This window comes from Sturnira hondurensis, unplaced genomic scaffold (assembly GCF_014824575.4).
Source record: "Sturnira hondurensis isolate 20B ecotype Veracruz unplaced genomic scaffold, ASM1482457v3 Scaffold0005279, whole genome shotgun sequence".
Lineage (NCBI taxonomy): Eukaryota > Metazoa > Chordata > Mammalia > Chiroptera > Phyllostomidae > Sturnira > Sturnira hondurensis.
The window spans coordinates 17977190-18000925 of NW_028077910.1; the positions used below are offsets into that span (position 1 = coordinate 17977190).

At 39.2% G+C, this 23736-nt stretch overlaps 1 protein-coding gene across 4 annotated transcripts in view; it reads right to left on the reverse strand.

Moving 5' to 3' along the window:
* Positions 1-23736, reverse strand: part of MME (membrane metalloendopeptidase) — an 88995-nt gene that overhangs the window by 13580 nt on the left and 51679 nt on the right. For all 4 annotated transcript variants that reach the window (XM_037046694.1, XM_037046693.1, XM_037046695.1 and 1 more), the window contains exons 13-17: positions 23062-23190; positions 22170-22268; positions 19469-19549; positions 18015-18118; positions 6602-6660 (exon numbers count right to left, since the gene is read on the reverse strand). In XM_037046694.1, the coding sequence (XP_036902589.1) occupies positions 6602-6660; positions 18015-18118; positions 19469-19549; positions 22170-22268; positions 23062-23190 (472 nt within the window). The remainder of the gene's footprint in view (positions 1-6601; positions 6661-18014; positions 18119-19468; positions 19550-22169; positions 22269-23061; positions 23191-23736) is intronic.

Genomic DNA, 23736 nt, shown 5'->3' on the forward strand with positions numbered 1-23736 from the left:
TCATGCAGAAGGTCTTTTCCCCATTGTACATATTTAGGAGAAATGCTTAACAACAAAAACATTAATTTTAATGTTATCTCTAACATTTTATCCATTGACCAGTTTATTAAGTAGAGCCACTCCATCAGAGGTATCCCCAATCACATAATCTTATTTTGTTTTCACCAAGAAACCTATGACTATTTATTTCCTTACATATAATTTTCTTTTTATTGAGTGTCCCACCCCTCGCACCTCTACCTGCCCATGGGGAGCAGAGGTGTGTGTCTGGACCTATGTTTGTTTGGTTTTTTGAATTCATTTTTTTTTAGTTTATCTCCAGCACCTGAAACTAGCATAGTGCCTGGAACATTCTAGGTGCTTAGAAAGTGGGTTGAAGAAATCACTAATGAAAAATGAATGAATGAATGAATTTAACTACGGTGTCCTAAAGACTTTTGTAAATAACAATTTTTATGTCTACCCTGATATCTACATTAATTTGCTAACTTTCTACACTTAGATGTCTAAATGGACTCTTCAAATTTCACATTTCAAACATCAAATTCCTCATTTTCCCCTCTGAGCCATCACTCTCTTGACTTTATTTTTCCTGTTGGCGGCATGCAAAGGGTCTCAATTAACTCAACGTGAACATTTTCCACGTATCTCGGGTGCCTCCTTTCTGTAACAAAGTCTTACACGTCTGCTTAGGAAAAGACCAGATCATGCACTTCCCTTCCAGGACCACCCCTTTTCTCCTCCTGTCAGTCAGTCTGACTGACATCATCCTCATTCACACTTGTACTCCTTGCCTCAGAGTTAATTTTCTAATTGGTCTTCCCACTTCCTGTCTCACCACCTATTGTATTCAGTATAATGTATCCTAAATCTAATCTACCCTGAAGCCAAATATCCTGCAACTTATTATCACTTCCCTGCTAAAAAACCTTGCTTCTCTAACTAAACACAAAGTCTTCTGCCTGGCCTGGTCCCGCGGTTCTCTCCTACTTGTACACTGCCCTCATGCCCTTCCTTTCGTTCATAATGCTCATAATTTAGTAATTTTATCGTTCATGCTTTAAAACTCTAGTATTCACTGAATACCTGAAACAGCATGTTCTGTTACAAAAAATATCATCAGCATGACATCTATTACTTACAAAGCCCTGGGCCATTGCTCTGTGGGATACCAGGAATACAAGAGAAGGGCCCTGACCTTAGAAATTTTAATATCTAGTTAACCCAGAGTAGCAAATGCTGTTTCTTCATCTTTCAGGTAGGGTGAATATGACATAGCCTCGTATGTGTTTCAGGGATGAATATTAGTTATTTACACAGAAGACTTTAAAAATACACAGGGCAATTTAAGTGCTTTTCAGACCTTTAAAAAAACTGCAACATTGCTATAAGATTCAAAATGATGGAATAATAAAACAATAGTTTTGTCCTTGGTGAATTTTGATGGAAGTTATACCCACATGTGGCTGCCTGAGCTATCAACAGTGACAAGAACTAATTTTTAGCTTAAACTATAAAAAATACGTGCAGTACTTTATTAACTTAAAGTGAACATTATCTCCCACACTATGTACTCTGATTAAAATCCACCCATTATATAAATGTTCTTGTAAAACGTGCTAGCAAGACTAAACATTAACTGTAAAGATCCCGCTGCTTTAATTATACCCTGATATGCCATTCTCCAGGCAAGTGATAAGATTTTTATGGCTCATATTAAATACTAGTCTTCAAGTTCAACTTTGCAAATTATGATTTCTCTTTTCACTCTGTCAGCTGAATCTTTGTGATGAGGATTTTCCCCACTAGCTTTATTGCTGTTACTGAAGTAGACTTCACAACTCTCCATAATAACCAACTGCTTAGTTGTGCATTTTTATGTTCATAGATGTCAACAAGTTAGTTAATTAAATAAGTCATTAGCCCATGAAATGAAGGCTGTTTCCCTTTGTTCTCTCCCCCTCGTTCTCTGGCTTCTATTTGTAAGGTTATAAGAAGTATGATTTTAGAATCTTTGATATAACACTCAAGAGCACAATTAGGTAAAATCAGTTTTTGGTAGAAAAAAATAAACATTCTTTTTATGTTAAGTGTTTGGAAATATTTACTCTCTATTTTCAAGTCTGAAAACAAGACTCTTAGGAATGAATAAGACACTTTTAGAATATTTTATTATCTCAAGGCAGCCACAGACCACCCAAGGTAGATAAACTAAACATAAATAATCCATAGATCTCCTAAAGTTGAAAAAGTTTTTGACTGTTAATGGAAAAGGACAATAAAGAAAGCAAGAGTGTCTTCCCTTCTAACTTAATTCCTTGGATAAGATTTTAAGGTTTAGGATGATTGAACAGAGCCTGGAGCTCACAGAGAGATGGTTGACAAAGCATTCGCGTGCAGCTTCCCTAATGACATGAAAGGTTTCGAGAGCTTCATGCAGCAAATGTGCGAGGAAGGTTTGGGAACCAATGCATGCATCACACACTTTTGGTGCACTCCGAAACGGTTCTAGAAGTTGACTAACGTTTCATTGATGGGAAGTGGTGGAAGTGCATAAAAATTGGAATAGAGCCTACATGTGTGAGTTATGACAAAAGGTGGCAATTGAACTGAAAGGCGGAAATCATTAACATAGCCCTCTACGTGATAACAAAACAAGTTATTTTTTTTACCATAACAAAACAAAACCAATCCCATGAGAAACGTTACGCAATGTTATTCTGGGAATTTGTGTGAGGGGGGAGGGTCCTTTATGAGACAGATGCTATTTTATACCAATTCTAATTCTGTGATGCATGTGATGACCATGCCATTAAGACAATGTTAAAACAATGTTGCAGAAGTTATATGTTTATGTGTGTACACATATGCACAAACACACACACTTTTAGTAAGAAGTGAGAGGGAGATCAGAATCTTCAATTTTCCAGTTAAGACAATCCCCACTTTGAAGATTTAGAGGAATTGTCAGAGAGAAAACGTCACACGTCAAAGATCTTTCCTCCCGTGACACTTTCCCTTTCCCTGAACTGCTATTATTAGCAGACAAGCCTATGAAGAGAGGTTAACAACTTTTTAAACTTCGTACTTCCTTCAGATGAATTTATCTTAAGAGTCTTTAAAAGGTCTTTCTTGTATATTATGAGTGCTTGTTACAGCCAATTCATGATTAAGAATTCTGGGGTAACGGTCTTTGTGAACCGTTGGGCCATTTGCACCTTCCTTTTCTTTTCGCTGTGTGCTTCTTTGGTTTGAGGGTATTGAGCACAGAACGGGAACATTCCCAGGTCTCCTCTGATGAGAAAATCTCTATATGGACCACTTTTGAGCTAGCTCCTGGAACAGAGGGTGATTCGGAGCCAAACAAGGTTCTGTCTTGACCTGGGCTATGTGGACCTGCTCTAGAGACTAGCTGAAGGGATAAACAGGGTGATCTTACGGAGCCTCTGCCTGGCTCTGCTTGTTGGGACGTCTCACTATCAGGTCTGATAGGATCCAGGGCCCTCCCTGAGAGGGAATAAAATGATACTCTATTTCTTCGTCTGCCCGAATGAAGAAGCCCAATCCAGGGCTTCTGGCTTGGGATTCCATGAAAGGTTAACGATCTCATTTAAGTCCAAGTCTAGAATGGACTAGATGTCACACTGACGGAATTACTGAATATCAGAAAAAGGTCTTCGAAGCACAGCCTCTCTCTAGGGATAACGGCACTTCTAAGAAAAGGTCTGAATGGTTTCTGGGACTACATTTCCAGGGACAGACTGCAGGATCCTGAGTTGATCATTAAACGGACTCTGGTCTGAGTTCAGGTAACCATTTCGCTCACTGGGAAATGTTTTAGCCTAGAAAATACTTTGAGCTAATTGATTTTAACCCAGGGAACCTGCCTTACTTATTATCTACTTTTCTGATTATAATTCATTTTCATGTCACATAACAAAATAAATTCCAGCTGGATAACAGATTGACTCAATAAAATAAAAACCATAAAACCACAAAAGAAATTATAGTTAATATCTTTTCTTAAAATAACTTTTTAGAAAAAAAAATTATTTATTTTTTACTTTTAGAGAGAGGGGAAGGGAGGGAGAAAGAAGGAGAGAAACATAGATTAGTTGCCTTTCCCATGACCTGGTTCAGCTCGCAACCCAGGCATGTGCCCTTGGGGGGTAATCAAACCAGTGGCTTTTGGTTCCCTTTGGTTGGAAGGCCCACAGCCCAAGGTGCTCAATCCACAGAGCCACACTAGCCAGGACATAGATAACTTCTTAATTTAACTCTTCATAAGTTTAAAAGCAATGAGGAAAAGTATAATCTAATTTTCAAATAAAATAAGATTTTCAACTTCTTTTAGAGTTTGTTTTATAACCAATGGTAAAAATCTTGCATGATTTTTCATAATTTTAATCTAATTAGTAACAAAATTCAAGAAAAACAATGCTCAGGGTAGACTCTGAGATCCGAAGAGAGTAGTTTAGAATGATGCTGAAATTATCTCCTCTCTTGACTCTTGACCACACTTAGAAATAAAGGACAGTACTGTTTAGAATACCTATGCTAGTATTGAACCAATTAGGTGTCTTTTTATATACTAAAAACCCTTAGGGACATAGGGGCACTAGGGAAATGCCATCAGAATTTATGTAGTTATTAATTATTAAGAAAGGGGAACAGACCTGGCTGGTGTAGCTCAGTGGATTGAGCGCGGGCCTGCGACCCAAAGGATCGAGGTTCGATTCCCAGTCAGGGCACAGGCCTGGGTTGCAGGCCAGTTCCCAGAAGGGGACACAGAAGAGGCAACCACACACTGATATTTCTCTCCCTCTCTCCTTCCCTTCCCCTCTAAAAGATAAATAAATAAAAGCTTTAAAAAAAAAAGAAAGGGGAACAGAGGGATTCAGACATTGAGCTTAATAAACTGGGGGAAAAAAGCCTGCTCGAAGCTACACCCCAGGGATCCCAGCATTGCTTGCCAAGGGGATTAACACTCCTCCCTTCCCCCTGCAGTACCAACTGTTGGGGGCTGCAGGGAGAGGTGCTGGATCCAAGAGGCCTGTCAGTCTAACCAGAGGGTGTAAACCCATCCAAAGCTCGTGTCAGCTTGGCAAATTGATTGGTTCTTTTGAAAAGATACCTGGTCCATCCCAACTCTAGACTAATATAGTCCCAGGAAAACAAACACACACACACCCTCTCTCTCTCTTTCTCCCCCGATGCCCCTCACACAGAGTGCACTCCTCTGTTTTCTCTGTGGCCATGGGGTCTTAACAGCCACGTGGCCCCTGGCCATCTGGACTCTCCACACAGGCCCCAGGAGGAGCCCGGACACCACAGCACAGCCACGGACTGCAGCTGGAAGCAGGAAGGAAGCTAGTCGGGTGCTGCGTTTTAATGTGGAGCAGAAACTCTGGGCAGTGGTTTACTGAAGACAAGACTGGGCTTCTTCCATGGTGACACAGATGGGGCATTGGGACGTCAGGAGGGGAACCCCCTTAGTTTTGCATCATCAATAAGCCACACCACAGAGTCCCATTCTCCTGTGTGGGTCTCAGGAAATTCTTTTCCTCATGATACCACAAGAACTCATTTTTCACCAATAACAGACCNCCAGGAGGAGCCCGGACACCACAGCACAGCCACGGACTGCAGCTGGAAGCAGGAAGGAAGCTAGTCGGGTGCTGCGTTTTAATGTGGAGCAGAAACTCTGGGCAGTGGTTTACTGAAGACAAGACTGGGCTTCTTCCATGGTGACGCAGATGGGGCATTGGGACGTCAGGAGGGGAACCCCCTTAGTTTTGCATCATCAATAAGCCACACCACAGAGTCCCATTCTCTTGTGTGGGTCTCAGGAAATTCTTTTCCTCATGATACCACAAGAACTCATTTTTCACCAATAACAGACCTATTTATGTGATACTTAAGAGAAAGTTAAAGATGTCAAGGTCTCCCAAGAGAAAAAATACATTCTATTAAAGCATTTAATTATGATATATATTGTTCCCTCATGTATTACTTTCGATGCATATTTCTGCTATATTATTAGTGAACACATGAGATTTTTTTGTCTTTGGGTCAAAAGTGGTTGAGTAAATATAATTTGCTATGTTTCAACCTAGTATAACTGACTTTTCAACTTTCTGAGCCCCATGCCATCTTCTAGAAAAAAAGATGAGATGGAACAGGACCACTTCCACCAAAGCCAGAATATAGAATTGCCAGGAAAATCAAATCTCTGAAAAGTTGGTTCCTGGAACCTTCAACTACTTGAAGATGTTGATACTTAGGAAGTCTTACAGTCCATATAACTTTGTAGCAATATAAGGGCCTTTAAAAATATTTAGAAATTGAAAAAGTACTTAGAAACAAACCATTTAGCTAAAAATGAGAATGTTTTAAAAAATACTTAATGTGATTTGTACTAATTCAATATTTGCAATTATAGTGAAAAGAGATACAGAAATAAATTCACGTTCCAAGAGTATATTCAGTAAATCAGTAACAGCTATGCTCTTATGGGGAGCGCTATAAATTGGTCATGCAATTCACTACAGGTTGAAAACAGTAAAGGAATAATAAAGAATGATGTAGGAACAGACCTTACCTATCTGATTTCTGCCTGAAGAATAAAATGCGTTGACTACAGCTGCCCCACTTATCCACCTATAGAAAAATATAAAAACTCATTATTAATGGTACTGCATTATTTGATTCAATCTACTCAACACAAGAGAAGCACCGTTACTGTTCCTAGATGAATGTTAACTTTCTGTTTGAACGATGTTGAAAAGGTTAAAATCAGCTCACTAGATAAGGAAGTACACTTAAAAGTACTTCTACTTCTTGAAAAATCAGGACATATTCAGGTCAGTAATCTGTTATTTGATTTGCATGAATTTTTATGGAGGCATCTGATAGTACAAAACCCATGGAAATGTATCTCTTCAGAAATTACAGTGTATTGTCATTATATTGAAAGGTGTTTAACTTTGTGTTCCTGATACCAGGTAACTGTGTATGGCCGACAATTCTGGATCAGTTGACAGTGTATTAGAAAGGTAATGTACCTCTGATTATTGTTGTTTAAAAATATTTTTTAAAAAGAGACATCCCAGCTAGTAGATCAAAAGTTTATTTTTGTTCGATGACTGTAAAATGAAAACCAGGTGGTTCTTAAATAGATTTGTCTGTATGCATGACTCAGGCTCCGTATAGATTCTATAGCTTTTATCAAACACAACTTCTGCATTCAGAAGACTGTAGTTTAGTTCAGGAAATGAGAGTAACTATAAGACTCAATTACTGTATAGAAAAAGAGCTCTAAGACAGTAATTCAAGGGTAGTGTTAGCAGAGATGCTAATGTTCCCTTGTCTTTCTACTCAGATGTTATAAAGACCGCATATCCATAATCATAATTAAGCACTTTTCTGTGCCAGAAGTATTATTCCCATCTTAACAGACTAATATATATTAGTTTGACATATTGGTCTAATAAAAGAATAATATGCATCCTTATACACTAATTAAAAAATGGACACTTTAACTTCAGATTAATCTCTTAAATGTCAGCACATATGCAGACACTCAGAGACGACTTCATTGTGGTTATTCCACTTTCAGAGCAATGATTAGTGTGGCAATTATTATCCTACTCACAGAAGGAGCTTACAGTAATTAGTACAATGACGCTAAGACAGAACTGTTTCCAGACTCTGCCTTGTGAGGTAAGCAGGGCAAAGTCAGCTGCCCAAATCGCCAATGAGCTACAACTTCAGTAACTATTGTGGGAGGTCGGATGTGAGTTCTACTCTTCTCTCTTAAAAGTAGCTGAGGCAGAGCTGCATATAATGTGTCTGATATATTGTAATTAAATATGGATTTTTATCTCCAATAACACGGCTAGGACATTTACATAAAGGATGTGGGACTTAAAAAAATCCAGATAACATTTCCGTGGATTTTTCTTTAGGAAGAAAATGAGTTTGAAGATAGAGGGTGTGGGAGGGAGGATGGTTGATCAATGTGTTTCTTGTTTAGTTTGAGGTTGTTTTAAATGGAGAAAAACATTTCAAACAGGATGGGGTGACTGGTATATCAGTCCTCCCTAGTTTAATTACAGCTGAGGCATCAATATTTTAATTCCTTGAGGCCGATGATTACAAGCACATAAGTTTATTTATTTTAATTAAACTCCACTTGCTTCCCTCATGATTTGTGGTGACTCACAGCAACACCATGTATTTGTAAGCCCAGGGGCGCCAGTTGGAAATGGAGAGATCAGAAACGATGCAACACAGTTTGATTTTGTTTGTGTGACCAAAACCATGGCAGTAGATTTTATGCATAAACAGCTTATAAGTATTTCAATTGTTACAAAAGTTAATTCAACATGCTTCCAGGTCTCAGTTGTTCTAAGTTTCAGTTTCTCACTTATAAACTTCTAATGTAGTGATAGTGTACTCTGCATGGGCTTTTGTGGGTAATCACAAATAATATGTAAATTGTTGGGTGTGGATTCAGGCACAGTGCTAACATTGGAATATGAAAGGTGCCCACCCAAACATTAAAAAAATAGGTACATCACAGAGGTAAGGAACTAGATGTCGGAAACTAACGTTTCGGACAGCAACAGATCTCAAAAGTGGGACAGAGATGAATGAATACTACCCATCTCCTGTGTATTGCTTTTGTAAAAATAAATGTCATACCTTTTGTTCTGGTGCTTTTCTGCTCTTCTGTTACATTGCTTCAAAGGGCTTAAGGTTGCATTTGATCAATATTTGCAGTTTTGTAGTAGGGAGGGTTTTACATATTAAAATGTGCACTGTGAATTGTCCCTTCAATAGATAGCTATATATGACCGCAGAATACTTACATAAAATTAGAATTATGGTGGCTAGGTTCACAGAGGACTAGTGTTTACTGTTTGCCTTTTCTTCCTCTAGGTATCTCACCACGTGCCCTCAGAGCACCTCTGAGGAATTTACCCAGATTCATTCGTCTGAGACAAACTGTCCCTGGGATGATTAGAATGTGAAGCAGTGTGATTCGGTCGTTACATCGTAAATAAAGGGAAGATAACACCTAGAGGCTCAATGTCAAAACTTTGTGGTCAAGAAGCTGCAGTAACAGTGAAGGGATTGTGAAGTACAAATCGGTAGTTACAAAACAGGCATGGGGTGTGAAGGGCCGCACAGGGAATATGATCAATAGTGTTGTAATAACTACACACATACATAGTGCCAGGTGGGTCCTGGAAAAATCAGGTGGACACTCTACGAAGTGTACAATTGTCTAACCACTACATTATACACCCGAAACTAATACAAAATAATATTGAATGTAAACTGTGATTAAAAGGAGATTTCAAAAAATGCAAAAGAAAAAGAAGCCAGGGCAAAGACAGTGTTTTCAAATGAAATGGTGATGAAACAAAACAGTGTGTTCTTTTGATTTGGATGTACCCTCCAAGTTTTGGGAGAAGCTTCTGTTTATGTGACACTGACAAATCGACCCTGAAGAGCAGTACAGAAAAGAGAAAATGCACAGCAGAAGAGAAAACCAAAAGGTGGTGGTTCTTCCCCTAAAATAATGGCTAGTGCACGCTGCCTGAGGGTGCCGTTAGAGTGTGAAAGTCAGGAGTTGCAGCTTCTTGAGCAGGTATCAAACCTGCGACATGAGTTAAGTTTCACCATGTTCTTTGATTTCTCTTCCTGCCTCCTGTGGTCTGTATGTATGAGTGAAAATGCGTGTGGTATGGTATAAGGCAAAGAGTGGCAAAGCAAGATGGAAGAAAACTTTGTTTTTAATTTCTGAGACACAATTTTGCCAGGTAAATTTGTCCTCTGGGGCTTTCAATGGTGGAACAAAGAAGAGCCGCTACATGCAGCATGCACCTCAAAGCCGAGCTAACAACGTGGATGGGAAATGTAACTGCAACACCCCTGAGAGGGGGACCAGGTGTTTCTCTGCTAGCTCTCATTACCCTGAAGAACCTAAGTGGTGATAAACTGAGAGCACACAGACATCGTTTTTATAGCAGGGAAGAAAAGCAGACATCAACAGTGTGATTCTACAGCTTTCTGGACATAATAGACCCCACTGGGTGGCAAAAACACCTGGAATAAAACTTCCTGTTCTACCACTCATGTGTAACTTTAAAACTTAAACCCACAGAACTGTTAACGGAACAGAAAGTGTTCAATTTCTCAGCATTTCATGGTCTTCAAGGAACGCCTTCGAAATCATCAGTGTAATACAGCGGTTTTCTCTGCCCTTCTCAGGTACTGCTGAAAAGGAGAATTCTCATTTTGTAATCACAGTAACCACGGTGATTCTTTACATTTATTTTTTATATATTTTTTTACATTTATTAATATTAACTCTTCCAGACTTCCGAGCTTTCTATATACCTTCATTTATCCTTCAAACCACCCATCTAAGAGAAATGAAGCTCCCAATGTTCAGGTGTAGAAACTGAGGCACAGTATAGTTATCAAACTCTTTTTTCTGAAACTTGTAAACTAAATGATACAACTGGAAAAAAAAAAAAAAACGAGGGAGAGAGAAGACCCTATCACCCTCCAGTTAAATCCCCTTCTCTAAGCTGTTGATCTAAATCATACACAATGAAATGCAAAATTACAACGATGAATGCCATTTTCTTGCCAACCTCTTTAAAGCTGGAAGTGCTCATTTTTAAACTCCTTCTGTAGGGGAGAAATCTTTTTCCTCTACTTTCCACATACTTTTGGCTGATCTAATAATTAACATAAAGCAGATTAACAGGAAAACAAAAACAAATGTAATCACATACGTACAGGAACCTCACATAGGCAGGAGGAGGCCAAAGCCAGCCAGGCAGTTGAGACTCACATGGCTAAGCAGGAGGGCTCCAAAGACAAGGAATTCCATTCACAGGAAGATGGGAAGAGCAAATGTCTGGTCAACACATTTTTGCCATGCCACCCACAGACAGTGGGACCCAGAGAAATTTAAACAGTCCTTGCTGAGTTCCCCACAGCTAGCGCACACTCTGTGGTTAATCTCTAGTGGTAGCCTTCATCAGAGTTTTTTTCTTTTTTATGCACTTTAGGAGGAGGTGAAAAGATTTCTTTGAGTCTCTGGGGCCTTGTCTTCAGCTCAAAATCATCTGCACCAAAGTGGCACATCCTGACAGGAGTGCTGTGCTATTTCATTCTAGGGAGGCTTGTTCTGAACCCCTTCACTCCACACGGCTCCCTCTTAGCCTATAGGCTTGAGAAGGCTGGTCTCCGCAGCACCCTGAAATCCCGCCATGAGCAGACAATGACAAAAACAGCTATTTAACTACGTAACCTATGTTATGTAGCAGGCACATCACACAATACACAACACAACAACCCCACTGGGCAAAAACAGATGTTATTATCTGAGTTTATAAAGGAATCATTGAGGCGGAGTGGTATTACGTAGGTTGTCTACATCCACACAGTGAATAAATTTCAGAGCAGAAACCTTATCTCAGGGCTGCCTACTCCCCCCCACCTCTGAGCCCTCACCACCCCCACGGCCACAGCTCCCAGAGCAAAGTCTTCCCACTGTTCTGCAAGGTGCCTTTTTTTCTCCAAAGGCAAAAGCAAGGCAGGACCAAAGAGCCTCATTAAACTGGTCATTGTCACACAAGAGTTGTTAACATAACTGAAGTGCTTTGGTGAGTCATCTCACTGTCTGAGCGCTGAGAGCGGAGCTCCTATTCTGACATTAAATGGAGAGAATCCACTTCATGTTCAACAAAAGGCAACGGAAATGACTACTCTGATTTTCTTCCTAGAAGTCATCCGCTGGTCGTGTGTGGCTCTGAGTGGCAACAAGCACACTCTTTTCAGTCTTCAATGGCTTTATAAGTGTGTACAGGCACAAGTGTGTACACCCCTATGTGCCAAATACAGAGAAATTCTAATTTGGGACTTAGGGGTAGGTGGATCATTTCTGTCAGAATTTCCTTTTGGTGACTTTTCTTGTGATTTAGAATAATCTTGGAATCTTTTAGAAAAGAATTGAAACTGTCTCCATCTCGCAAAATACTTAGCAATCACAGAATATTTTAAGTCTGTGGTCTGTCCAGCTCATTGGATTCTGACTCCATGAAGGGAGGGATGTTTTGTGTGTTGTTCTTTTTAAAAATTACTTTAAGAACACCTACATAAGATGTATCTTCTTAACACATTTAAGTGTTAAGGAAGTTGGACCAGTGGGGGGGTGGAGGGCTCAGGCCTCAGAGAAGCTGCACTTTCTGCAGACTGCGTGGAGTTTGCTGTCTGGATCTCTCCCTTCAGGAGGGCGCATTGCTATACAAGTTCCAGGATTCTTTTGCAGAGTTCTCCCAGTTTAACATTTCAACCTATAAATTATTTATCTTCCCTCCCTACTTCTCCTTCCCTAGAAGAAAAGAAAAAAACAAAACCCTCTTCGGGTGCTAATGAAAAAACAGAAATATTTTTGCTGACCAAATACGTTTTGTTTGTAACTCCAAAACACATTAGAAAATTGCAAAGTTGGGTGGTTTAAAGAGAGTATAAAAGATTACAATTTCTCTCTATTAGGCATAGGCAGAACACAAGCACTACCCGGGAGACGCTGTCACGTGGAGCTGGTGATTGGTCCAGGGTTAGTCTACCTGTTGTTCCCTCCTTCTCGCTGAGTAGTGCTTGATGAGCCAAATAAGTTTTCCCACAAATCTTCCCCATGAGTCCACAGGCATCTGCGCCCAAGTCTCCAGCACTTTGCACGCCCACCCTGAATAGGTCTTTTTAGTGCCCACCTCTGTGCCATCTCATTCACCAAGGCAGTCCCACACAACTATATATATTTTTGATAATCAAGTTCACTGGAACTGGACTTACTTAGAAAGAAACGTGATTCTAGAAACATCAGCAAAGGGGGGAATCAGAAGGGGTATTTTAGAAAGAGGTGGAGCACTTCCCTACCTCTCGAGAATATGTTCTTTCCTTCTTGGCTCACTTAATGTGCAGAAGCCAAGGAGGAAAACATTGCAGCTCCTATCAGAGCGTCGCAGTCAGGGCCATAGAATCTTAATGATAGAAAGGACCTAGAGATGCAATACAGTCTAAACCAACCCGTTCATTTTATAAGTAAGGACACTGCATGGCTTTTCAAAGGCCACAAGTCGTAACAGGCAGAACCCGGATAAAAAAAGATGTCACTGACTCAAAGCAGGAGCAAAACTATGTTACTTCACAGGGTCCCGACCTCCTTGCCACTGCTGGAGAGGTTGGCCTTTCAGGAAGAACCACCTAGAAGCACCAATGTTGGGCTGTCTGCCTCAGGGATGCCACTTAGTTCAGGGGCTCCCCACCATCCCATCGGGAAAACAGCAGGCTTGATACTGGGTAGGGGATGGCAGAAAGGAGCCAAGCATTTTGTTTTATTTGTTCGGTTTTTAGTGAAGCCTCTCTTCACTTCAATATTCATTGAAATGCTGACATGTGTCCAGGGAATGTTTCATTAATAAGCAAAGATTTAATTGTGGCCTTAAAAGAAGGGCCGCCACCAACCAACCCCACCTTTCAGCAGAAGCCTGTTTTTCACTGGACCCTGAGTTCCGCAGGCAACGGCTGCATCTCACTCACGTCTTTTTCTTCCACAGCGATTAGCACCGTGTGCCACACACACAGTAGCTACTTGGTGCTTTTATGTGGATGAACAGCAGCGAGAAAGATTCGGCAATGAAAGAAGTCTCTTTAGGTCGTAAAAAGTAACTCCATGACTCAACAGCCATAACTTATAAACCCTGGCACTGCCTGTCCCAATTATATTACAGAAAGTTTTGTCCCAAGAAATGAACAAAATGGCATCAAGTTTAAAAACAAGAGAAGAAAAATTTGTTTTGTTTTGTTCTGGTACATCTTTTTCTTTTTACAGGTTTATATTTTCTATAGGCTATAAGAAAAGAATCATACTACAGAAAGTAAATAATTTTATGTACAGTCATGCCATACATAACATTTCGGTCAATGCCACTGTATATATGATGGTCCCATAAGTTCATCATACAGCTGAACAATTCCTATTGCCTAGTGACATCTTAGCCTGGCAAAGTCACAGCAGAACACATTACTCATCTGCTTGTGGTGATGCTGGTCCAAAAAAACCTTACGTGTTGCCAGCACTGTAGAAATGTAGCATGTACAAGTATGTACAGTACATAATACTTGATGGTAGTAATGGACTATGTTACTGATTTATGTCTTCACTATACTCTTTTTATTGTTATTTTAGAGTTTATTCTTTCTACTTCATAAAAAGAAGAAGTTTGCTGTAACAATATGCTCTATCATACCCACAATGACCTCCTGCATTTCATGTTTACTACGTCTCTCGATTGCATCATTTCCTTTTGTGGATGATTTTATCTTGTGTGGCTTTGTACAGTAATATGCTGCACTTAAAAACAATGCCAGTACAGTAAGTCCTCTTTTAAAGACATCCATTAGTTCTTAGAACTGTGATGAAATGATGTGTAATGAAACAAACTTCACCATAGGCTTGCTGTTGATATAAACAAGAGTTAAAAGTTCCTACTTAAGCATCTCATCAACATGATAATAAAATAAGGTTGAACAAAACAACATTATTCAGGAACTTGCTGTACCTGGGTCCCCACCCACAGGCAAGTAAATCAATATCTAGGGTGGTGGACCTGGTTGGGTCATCAGTACCAGTTCTAATGCTCCCTGGACAACTCCTCTGTGCAGTCAGCATTTAGAAACTTTTTGTTCAGTCTACAGGCATTCAGGAGGAAGGAGAAGGAAGAACTAGCCTGGCCCCCTTAGAAGCCAGAGTTCACTTGTGATTGACTCTCAGAAGCTCATGGGAAATATTCAGAAAGTACTACTGAGCTCTGCATGCTGCCAAACAAACATTCATTAAAATATTATACACAAGTTTGGTTTCTGACTATTGTAAAGAGAAAAGGACTCAGAGAAAATCAATGCATGTGATGACAGGGCATAAAAAGAGCAAACTATATCACCAAATGATTTTGGAGCAGAGACTACATCAACTTCAAAAGAAAACATTAAGCAATATTTCAACAACTATTTTTAAAATTAGAGAAAGACAAGTACCATATGATTTCACTCATATGTGGAATCTAATGAACAAAATGAACTAACAAGGAAAACAGAGACAGACTCGGAGACAGAGAGCCCTCTGACAGCTGTCTGGGGAAGAGGGTGGCTGGAGGGATTGAGCAAAAAGAAAAAAAGAGAAAACTCATGAACCTCCATACAGTGCAGTGATCCTCAGAGGGAGGATCATTGGGTGGTGGAAGAGGGTAAGGGGGTATAAATGGAGGGATGGATGGAGACTTCACTGGGGGGCGGTGAACACACAATGCGGTGTCCAGATGATGTGTTGTAGAAGTGTGCATGTGAAACCTATACAATTTTGTTAACCAGTGTCACCCCGATAAGCCCAATAAAAAGGAAAAAAATTAATACGATCTTCCCCTTTAAAACAAAAATAAATAAATAAATAACTTCTTGTGTCATGTGGATGCAGGTTATATTAGCTATTCTCATAAAGAATATTTGACACTTTCTGTCAGTAGATAATTTACAGTGTTAACAATGATTAAATGTAAATATATATATATTTTAAAGAAATTAAAATGTTCAGACTTGTCAGAAATTTCTCCGAGTATAAATTTAACAACCCACGGAATATTTTTCTGATGACTTTGTGTGGGTTTCTAGAGCAAATGTTTGTTCATCTATTCCAACACCAACCACATGTAACCATTTTCCTTCCTTCTTTGTCAGCTGGGACCCTATTCAGTCTCTGACATCTGCAGCCCCGTTTTTTAGCCTCAGACAACACGACATTTGCTCCAGTCTGAACGCAGAGGTCAGCAAAGGAAATCAGGCTCCCTTCCAGGATAAGTGAATGGTTCGAAATGTCGTGGAAGGACTGCAATGTATTGGTTTACTCAGGAGAGGACGCTCTTGTCACCAAGCAGCCCCACTGCATTCCGTACCTTTCTTGACACAGTATCTCCCCCCTGGTGGATCAGTTTATTACATCGTGTCTTCCCTACTGCCGGGAAGACAGTAGGCCTGCTCTGGGCCACCCTAAAAATATCCCACGATGACATATCTATTACTTTGAATTAGAGTTATTTGACAAGCAGCCAAGGCGAGAGGGCACATTGACCCTCCCTCCTCTCCTTGAACGCAGGAAATAAACCTTCCCTGTGACAGGCGCCCTCCTTGCTCCGGGGAGGTGAGAGAGACACCCTTATCCCACGAGTTCAGGAATTCAGGGCCAAAAAGCGGTATCAACAACACTTGTTATTTCTTTACTAATTTAGTGGCCAAGCCCAAACTTTGTTTAGATTTTCCACTAATGAATACAAAAACCAGAGTTTCTTTGTCCTGTCAATTCTTCACAAACGTCCTGTTTCTTTGTCTGAAGGGTATAAAAAGCTGGCTGGGTCATCCTTTTTCAGAGTGTCATTCCTGATCTCCCATACTAAAAAGTATTAAATGGCTTGTTCTTCTGTTAATCTGGTCTTAGGTCAATTTTATTATTAGTCCAGCCATAAGAACTCCAGAGAGGTAAAGGGGGAATTCTCCCTCCTCAACACTACTCCGGACTTTTGTACTGTAACACAATATAGTCAAAGTTCACCTTTGATTCTTACAGAACCCAATAACACCTAGACTTAGTATTCCAAAATATTGGTTTAATAAATAAATACACGGAAGAACAAGTGAATGCATACATGCACCTCATTGGTTTGTTACTGCGTCTGTTACACAGTAATCAAGTTAGTATATTTATTTTTCACTCGCTCATCATTCAACGATTGTTTTAACTGAAAATCTTCTGTGTATTCAGTCCTGTGCTGAACGGTCAAAAGGAATAGCTCCTGTTCCTAGCCGCTAAGAACATAGTGAGATGTCAACACAAGCAATTCTAGGGAGGTAAGTGCACAAACACATACGCTGATAAATATGTTAGAAACATCCATTTAGTTGAGCAATAAACACTAAACCAATAGCTAACATGAGCTATTAAATGTGAACCACTAAGGTTAACATGAATCACTGATAAACAGAGATAAAGAGCACGTCAAGGCTGTGAATGAGAGTGATGATTACATCTCGTGTTTGGCCACCACGAGGGTAAGAGAAGTGTTTACACGTCGCAATCCAGGGAGGGGTGGACTTGTGTAATGCCAATGACTCACTGGTCCAAAGGTTAGCAACCAGACCCTCAGCTAGGTCTGAAATCAGTTCTGTAGAAATTTTAGTCATCTCTCATCTCTTACCCTTGTTACATTACCAAAGGAGAATACAACAGCCTTGGGGTCTCAAATATCAGATTGTTTTGTTTTTTAAATGGAGAATGCATGACCCAGCTTATCCAATCGAGGAAAAATTAGAAAGTGGACAGAAACCTGAAGATCTGACTTTTCAGGCCCATAGAGGATGAGACGGGAGTCTGAGCTCTGCCTGTGTTTCTGCACTTTGGTGTCTGCCCTTGATACTCTTTGAAGGACATCATATTTTGGGGGAATTATGGAAACCAAAATAATACATACAGACCTACCAGTGAAATAAAAGGTGGGACTGTGGCCAGAAGAAAATTCTGAGTATAGAAGGAAAGCCTCAGAGAAGGCTTGAAGAAGCTATGGGTTACTTGGATTAGGTGTTCTGGAGAACCAGGTCCCCCCAAAATGCAGAGGGAGAGGCAATAAAATGAAAACAAGCCAAAGAAATTGGGTTCCCTGGGAACACACCTTCATAAAAAATTTAAATTTGGTTAAATCCCTGACCCATCTTTAGTATAATATTCTTAGATGATCTTAAAAGTATTCATACTTCATAGAAGGAGGACAATTATACTTTTTAACAGCATTATTCTAAGTCAGAGTCTTTCTCCTAATCCAACCAAGAGCAGGGGAAAGGACCCTCTTCCGAATAAACATTAGAGACTGAAATATACATACTCATCCTTGTCCACCTTTTCTCGAAGCTTCTTCAGTTGTTTATTTTGGGTTGACTTCAAATTTTGAATGATATTCTCAAAGTATTCATCTTCCTTGTAGTTCAACTATATTATATAAAAGATTTGGGGAAAAATATTAATACCAGTACCTTCAAAACTTTTGCTAAAACAATAGATAATTTTTTCCCCAAATTCTGTTAATAAAGTTAACAGAGAGCATTAAAATTTACCAAAGAAGAATTTTGTTCTAATCAGATTAGTTCTCTATCACAGGTCACTGCTGCTCTGGCCGAATGACTGCTTCAGTCTATCCTTTTGTAATTAATCAGATAAAACCAGTGTCAGTCAAGCCTTACTATATTGATATTAATCTTTACATACTAGATGGGTCAATAGCATATTCTTTGTAGTACCTACCAAATTCCAGGCAATATTCTAAGAATTTTAAATATAGGTGACACTCTTTTAATCCTCTTAATAATCTTATAAAAATAGGCTGCTACCCACCACTTAAAAGCTGTGGAAACTGAGGCACAGACAAGTGCATTTGCCCAAGTTACTGAATGTAGGAGCGGGTATTTGAACCATTGAGTTTGACTCTGATTCTATTCTCTTGGCAAGTTACTGAGTGGTGGAGCCAGGATTTGAACCTGCACAGCTCAGCTTTGAGTATTATGGTCTGAGTCACTGGTATGAGGCCCCGCCAGCACTCACATGCTGCAGGCAGCTCATTTAAAAGAAACAGCCACGCCTTTCTGCGAATAGAAAAGGAGGAGAAGGCACTGTGGCTTGCAAGCCCCCATGTGAGGCTGGGAGTCAGTGGATTAGGAATCACTGTCACCTCTGATTTGCACAGTGATTTACCTTGTCATCCCCCGAATTTCAAGGAGTCGTGGTGACCACAGGTTAGCAACAACATCCTCAGCTAGGTCTGAAGTCAGTTCTGCAGGGACTTTAGTCATCTCTCTGCTCTTATCCTTGTTACATTACCAAAGGAGAACACAACAGTCTCCGGTTCTCAACTATTGTTATTTTATTTTATTTTTTTTAAGAGAGAATGCATGACATAGCTTTTCCAGTGGAGGAAAAATCAGAGAGTGGACAGAAACCTGAAGATCTGATTTTCAGGCCCGTGGGGGATGAGACGGGAGTCAGTCTGCCTGTGACTCAGCACCTGGATGTCTGCCCTTGATACTCTTTAAAGGACCCCAGGTGTTTCTTACTTCTTAAAGTGGAATATATGGAAACCCAAAAAACAGACACAAACCAGGCCAATGAAACAAAAGGCTAAAACTAAAGCAGACATGTTTCTGTCTTCAGTGTTAAAGGCTTTATATAATATTTAAAACCTATGGTTTTTGGCTACTTTACATAATTGCTGCCACTCGAAAGTTAGAAAGGACACTGCCCCCCAGCCCCAGGTGACGTTAGCCCACAGTCTTCATAGAGACTTACCTCCTGGTACTCTTTATTCAGTTTGTTATCATCTGAGATAATGTCATCAGGATAGCCGATTCTTTCTTTAATGGCTAAGGCCTATGAAAATTATAGTATTGAATGTGAGGAAGATTGCATAACTTTTTTAAATGCAAACATTGCAATTTGCCCATGAATATCAACTGAATAACTTGATCTCATACTGTTTACAAAAAAGAGTACCTGACAACACAAAGAGATTTTTGAAGTGGCTTCTTCCTGGGGCTCAAAAGAAACACAAATTTGGTCTGAAATTCAGCTCCTAATGCCCCATCCTAATGGGCTACAGCTTTCCCAAGGAAACCAAAATAAAATTGGATAATTCAATATGCCACAGGCATTGTAGTTTTATGAAATTTTTCTTTGAGAGGCTTTTTTGTCAATTTACAGGAAAGTTAATATTTAGAGCTTCCATTCTGGCAGCTTATAATTATCTTTCCACTTTACTGATTTGGCTGAGAAAATGGATATGGGCTTATATCCATTCTGTGTTAATATTCTTTCTGAATATTGATTCATGGAGTTTTTATGTTCTCCTTGGGTCTCCAAAGTTGTCTACCTATCTTCTCAAAGTTAAATGAATGACATTACTTACACACGTGCAAAACAAGAGAACTCCTTGTTACGCCAGTTCATATCTACCCCTTGCTAACTGCCATTTATGATTTTGTTTATTATTTCAAAATTGTTTCCTTCTTTTTCCTGATTACCCCTTGTTTATTAACTGCTCTACTCTTTTTTTTTTATTTTCTCAAAGATACTCGACTTTTGATGCTATCATTTCACATTGCTCTTAAATAACTTAATTAATTAAATTTTTTTCTGGGGCATTAGGCCGTCAAATAGATGGGGTTTTGTTACAGATCTGTTTCCCTGGCCCGGGACTTCCTCAGGGGCTGGGACAGGATATGTGTCACTCAGGCAGTTGGGCCAACCCCATTTTCTAACAGGTTTCCACACCACCAGCTCCTTACAAATCAGCCCCTTCTCATTAGCACTTCATTTTCTAGAAGGCATTTCCTCAAAGAGTGTTCTGAGATGCACAGACTTGACTGAAATAAAAGTTACTACAGAAAAAGAATCTATTGTCAAATATTTTGGGTAAATACTGTGATGATAACATTAAGCAGGACTTCTTGGAGTCAAAATTAGGTTACTCTAAGTGTCCAAGAGGAGGAATTAATCATCCATTTATTCATTCAATACATGCTCCAGGGTTTATGACGAGCCAGGTACTTTGTAAGGGGTTGAGGCTTCAATGCCAGGCAAAAGCCCCTCCCCCCAGAGATCTTACTGTAGAGACCAGTAGATAGGCAGTAAAATGAGAATTGAGTCTCAGGTGTGAGGTATGGTGTCATAAAATCCCACCCTAGGAGCACCTCACCTAGACTAGGTTGGGATCAGGGAAGCCTTCCTGCAGGAAGTGTTTCTTAAATTCTTTGACCATGGAACTCTCTTTTGTGGAACAATTTGGCAGGTCCCTCATTTTGTGATGTCATCTTGGGAAATAATGATGGAGAAAAAAGCAACTGGCTCCATCAAACAGAAACCATGTCACAGAGAGCTACATCACAAATACAGCCAATACAGACTAGCTTTCCGAGGACTTGGTCAGAATGATGAAAATATAGGGGGGGCTTAAACTCTAGACTGAATGCACCCAGGGCTCTGAAGCTGAAAACGATAGTCCTTCCATGTGATTTATTCCTGGAAGAGAACTAGACTACAGCCTTGATTTTCTTATTACAATAGGTTTCTGAACTCCTGTTATCAGTTAAAAAAATGGTCTGTTCTTCCTGTCACCTTAACTATGAGAAATAATCAGGTTGTATGTGAATTCGGCTCACAAAGCACATGCAGTTTTCACTGGACATGATGTTCCTTCTAGTTTTACACTGTTATCAAGACAAATAATCATAGTGAATTTAAATCTAAAATTTCCTAGAAATCTCACCTTTCTTTTTATGTGAGATATTACAAGTTCCAACAAAAGGGACTCCAGATCACCTTATAAAACTCAAATATTGCACCCCCTTACATTTGCTTGAACAAAAATATAGCATTCTTGAGTGTGGGGTGGGGTAGGATGGAATGGGAGTAATAGAAAATTCTGTACCTGAAAAATAATTAAATAAATAAAAAAAGAAAAGCTAAAGAAAAAGAAAAAAAAGAAAGCTAGGTGGGGTATGTTTTTAAAAATTGATCTAGAAATTTGCATTCAAAATTAAGCACATATTTTTGACATTGTTAGAGGCCTTTTAGCTATCTTTCATAAAAGCAGGGCAGCTATGGGCCACTGACAGTGTCATTTTGTTCTTCACTTTTATGTGTAAGACTTTCCCCCTGTTTCCTGAAGACTTTCTTTAAAAAAGGGAAAGTTAAAGGTCTTTCGAAGTTTTGAGATGGACATGGAGAGTAGGAGCTTGGTTACAAAGAAAAAACAAAAAGTAAAAATCACAGAAACAATTTCTAGCCATGAAAACTATTCTTGGTGACATTATATCCTGAAGGAGCTTGCTTTTATTCTGTGCAATTCTTTTTTTATCACTGCCTTTGATCAGAATTTTTATTAAAATTTTAATGTAATTCTTGATTATATGTTTCTTGGATTTTCTTAAAGTTGACATTTCTTTATAGAGGAATTTTCTTCTTTGCTGGTTAGTCCTGTTGTGCTTTTTACCTTTTCTTCGGCTTTTTTTTTGGTCTCAGCATCCATCCAGGTGAGGTCATCTAACGTCTGAATGAAAACTTTCCGGATCTGTGTGATCAAATCTTCAACCTCAAACCGAAAGAATGGAAGGCAAATTAGGGCATTCGTCAATCTTTTGTAGTATAAATTAAAAAAAATAGAGCTATAATTTGTCTTTATGTGACTCAATAATATATTAATAAATATAAATATATAGGCAAACTGTGACCTGAGCAAATGGATATACGTGGATAATTACTGTGCTATTATCAACACTTATGATTAAACAGGTCTTAATATATACATTAATAAAAAATCATGTTTAAAAGGTAATGATTTGCATTATCATAAAAGGACATAAAATATTAGTTGTCATTACCATGTGTAGTTTAGTAAAACATGAAGAAGTATATCAATAGGTTCACCAGCCCTTCAAGTTCCATTGTTTTCATTTCAGTAACAATGACAAATGGAGTACATTTCTTACACTTCCAGGAAATGTGGGTTTACTTTTTAGGTTTTTGAGAAAACTCTAACTCAACAGGGGCAAAAATGGGGACAAGTGTAACTGAACAACAATAAAAAAAAGACAACACTAATTCTTGTTTAATTTTGCCAACTGAAGAGTTTACAAGTGACTATGTCACTAGAACATGTGACTATTTCCACAATCTACTACTTCTGGAAAAAAGGACAGCTGGTTGTGGACTAAATCATGTCAGGGTCAGAAACAAAACTGGAATGGGATTTACTGTGAAATAATGGCAAATTATGACTCAGAAGTTCCCTGGCAATTAATAAAATGTTGGCCAACTTATGGACAAGTGTAACTGCCCATCAATGCAAACAAAGAACTGATAATGTACTGGGCTGAAAACATTACCACATTTTTACTCTCTCCAGCAAATGCTGCATTTACATAAAGCCTTCCCACAGCATTTTCCATGTTCCCGTTGACGTAGTTTGCACAGCGTCTCCAAGTCGCTGTTTCTGATGTGGTGCCGTAAAGGGCCTATGGGAGAGAGAAAGGAGATGGTCTGGTCAGGAGGAAGACGGCTGGGGCACGGTGAGAGCACAGATTTCTCGGGGCTCTATTCTTTACGTCTCCTAAGTTCTTGCAATATTCATTGCGTCTCCTCACAAGGCAGGTTCTTGCTTATGATAAAACGCAATCTGATTGGATTGTTTACTTATATATGATCTGAAAATAAAGTATATTTTCAGTACCTGTCCCCATAGAACTTTCAGTTACTACACGTTAATATCTTTCTAGACAGCTTCAGAAAAAAGCAACAACCACCACCATAATACTCCTTCAAAACAAACAAAAAATAACACTGCTACCACTGTATGATCACAAATGTGAGATGATGCTCAATAAACACATCGGGGCAGAAATCTGTTACACACACACACAAAAAAACCCGTTCTTGTTTTTTTTTAATGTTTTAGCTGAACTTCCAGTACTTAGAGGAACTTAATGTGTATAAATTTAAGTACCACTATGGGGACTAACTTAGGTATGGGAGATTTAGCAAAACACCATTTTTACATTCTT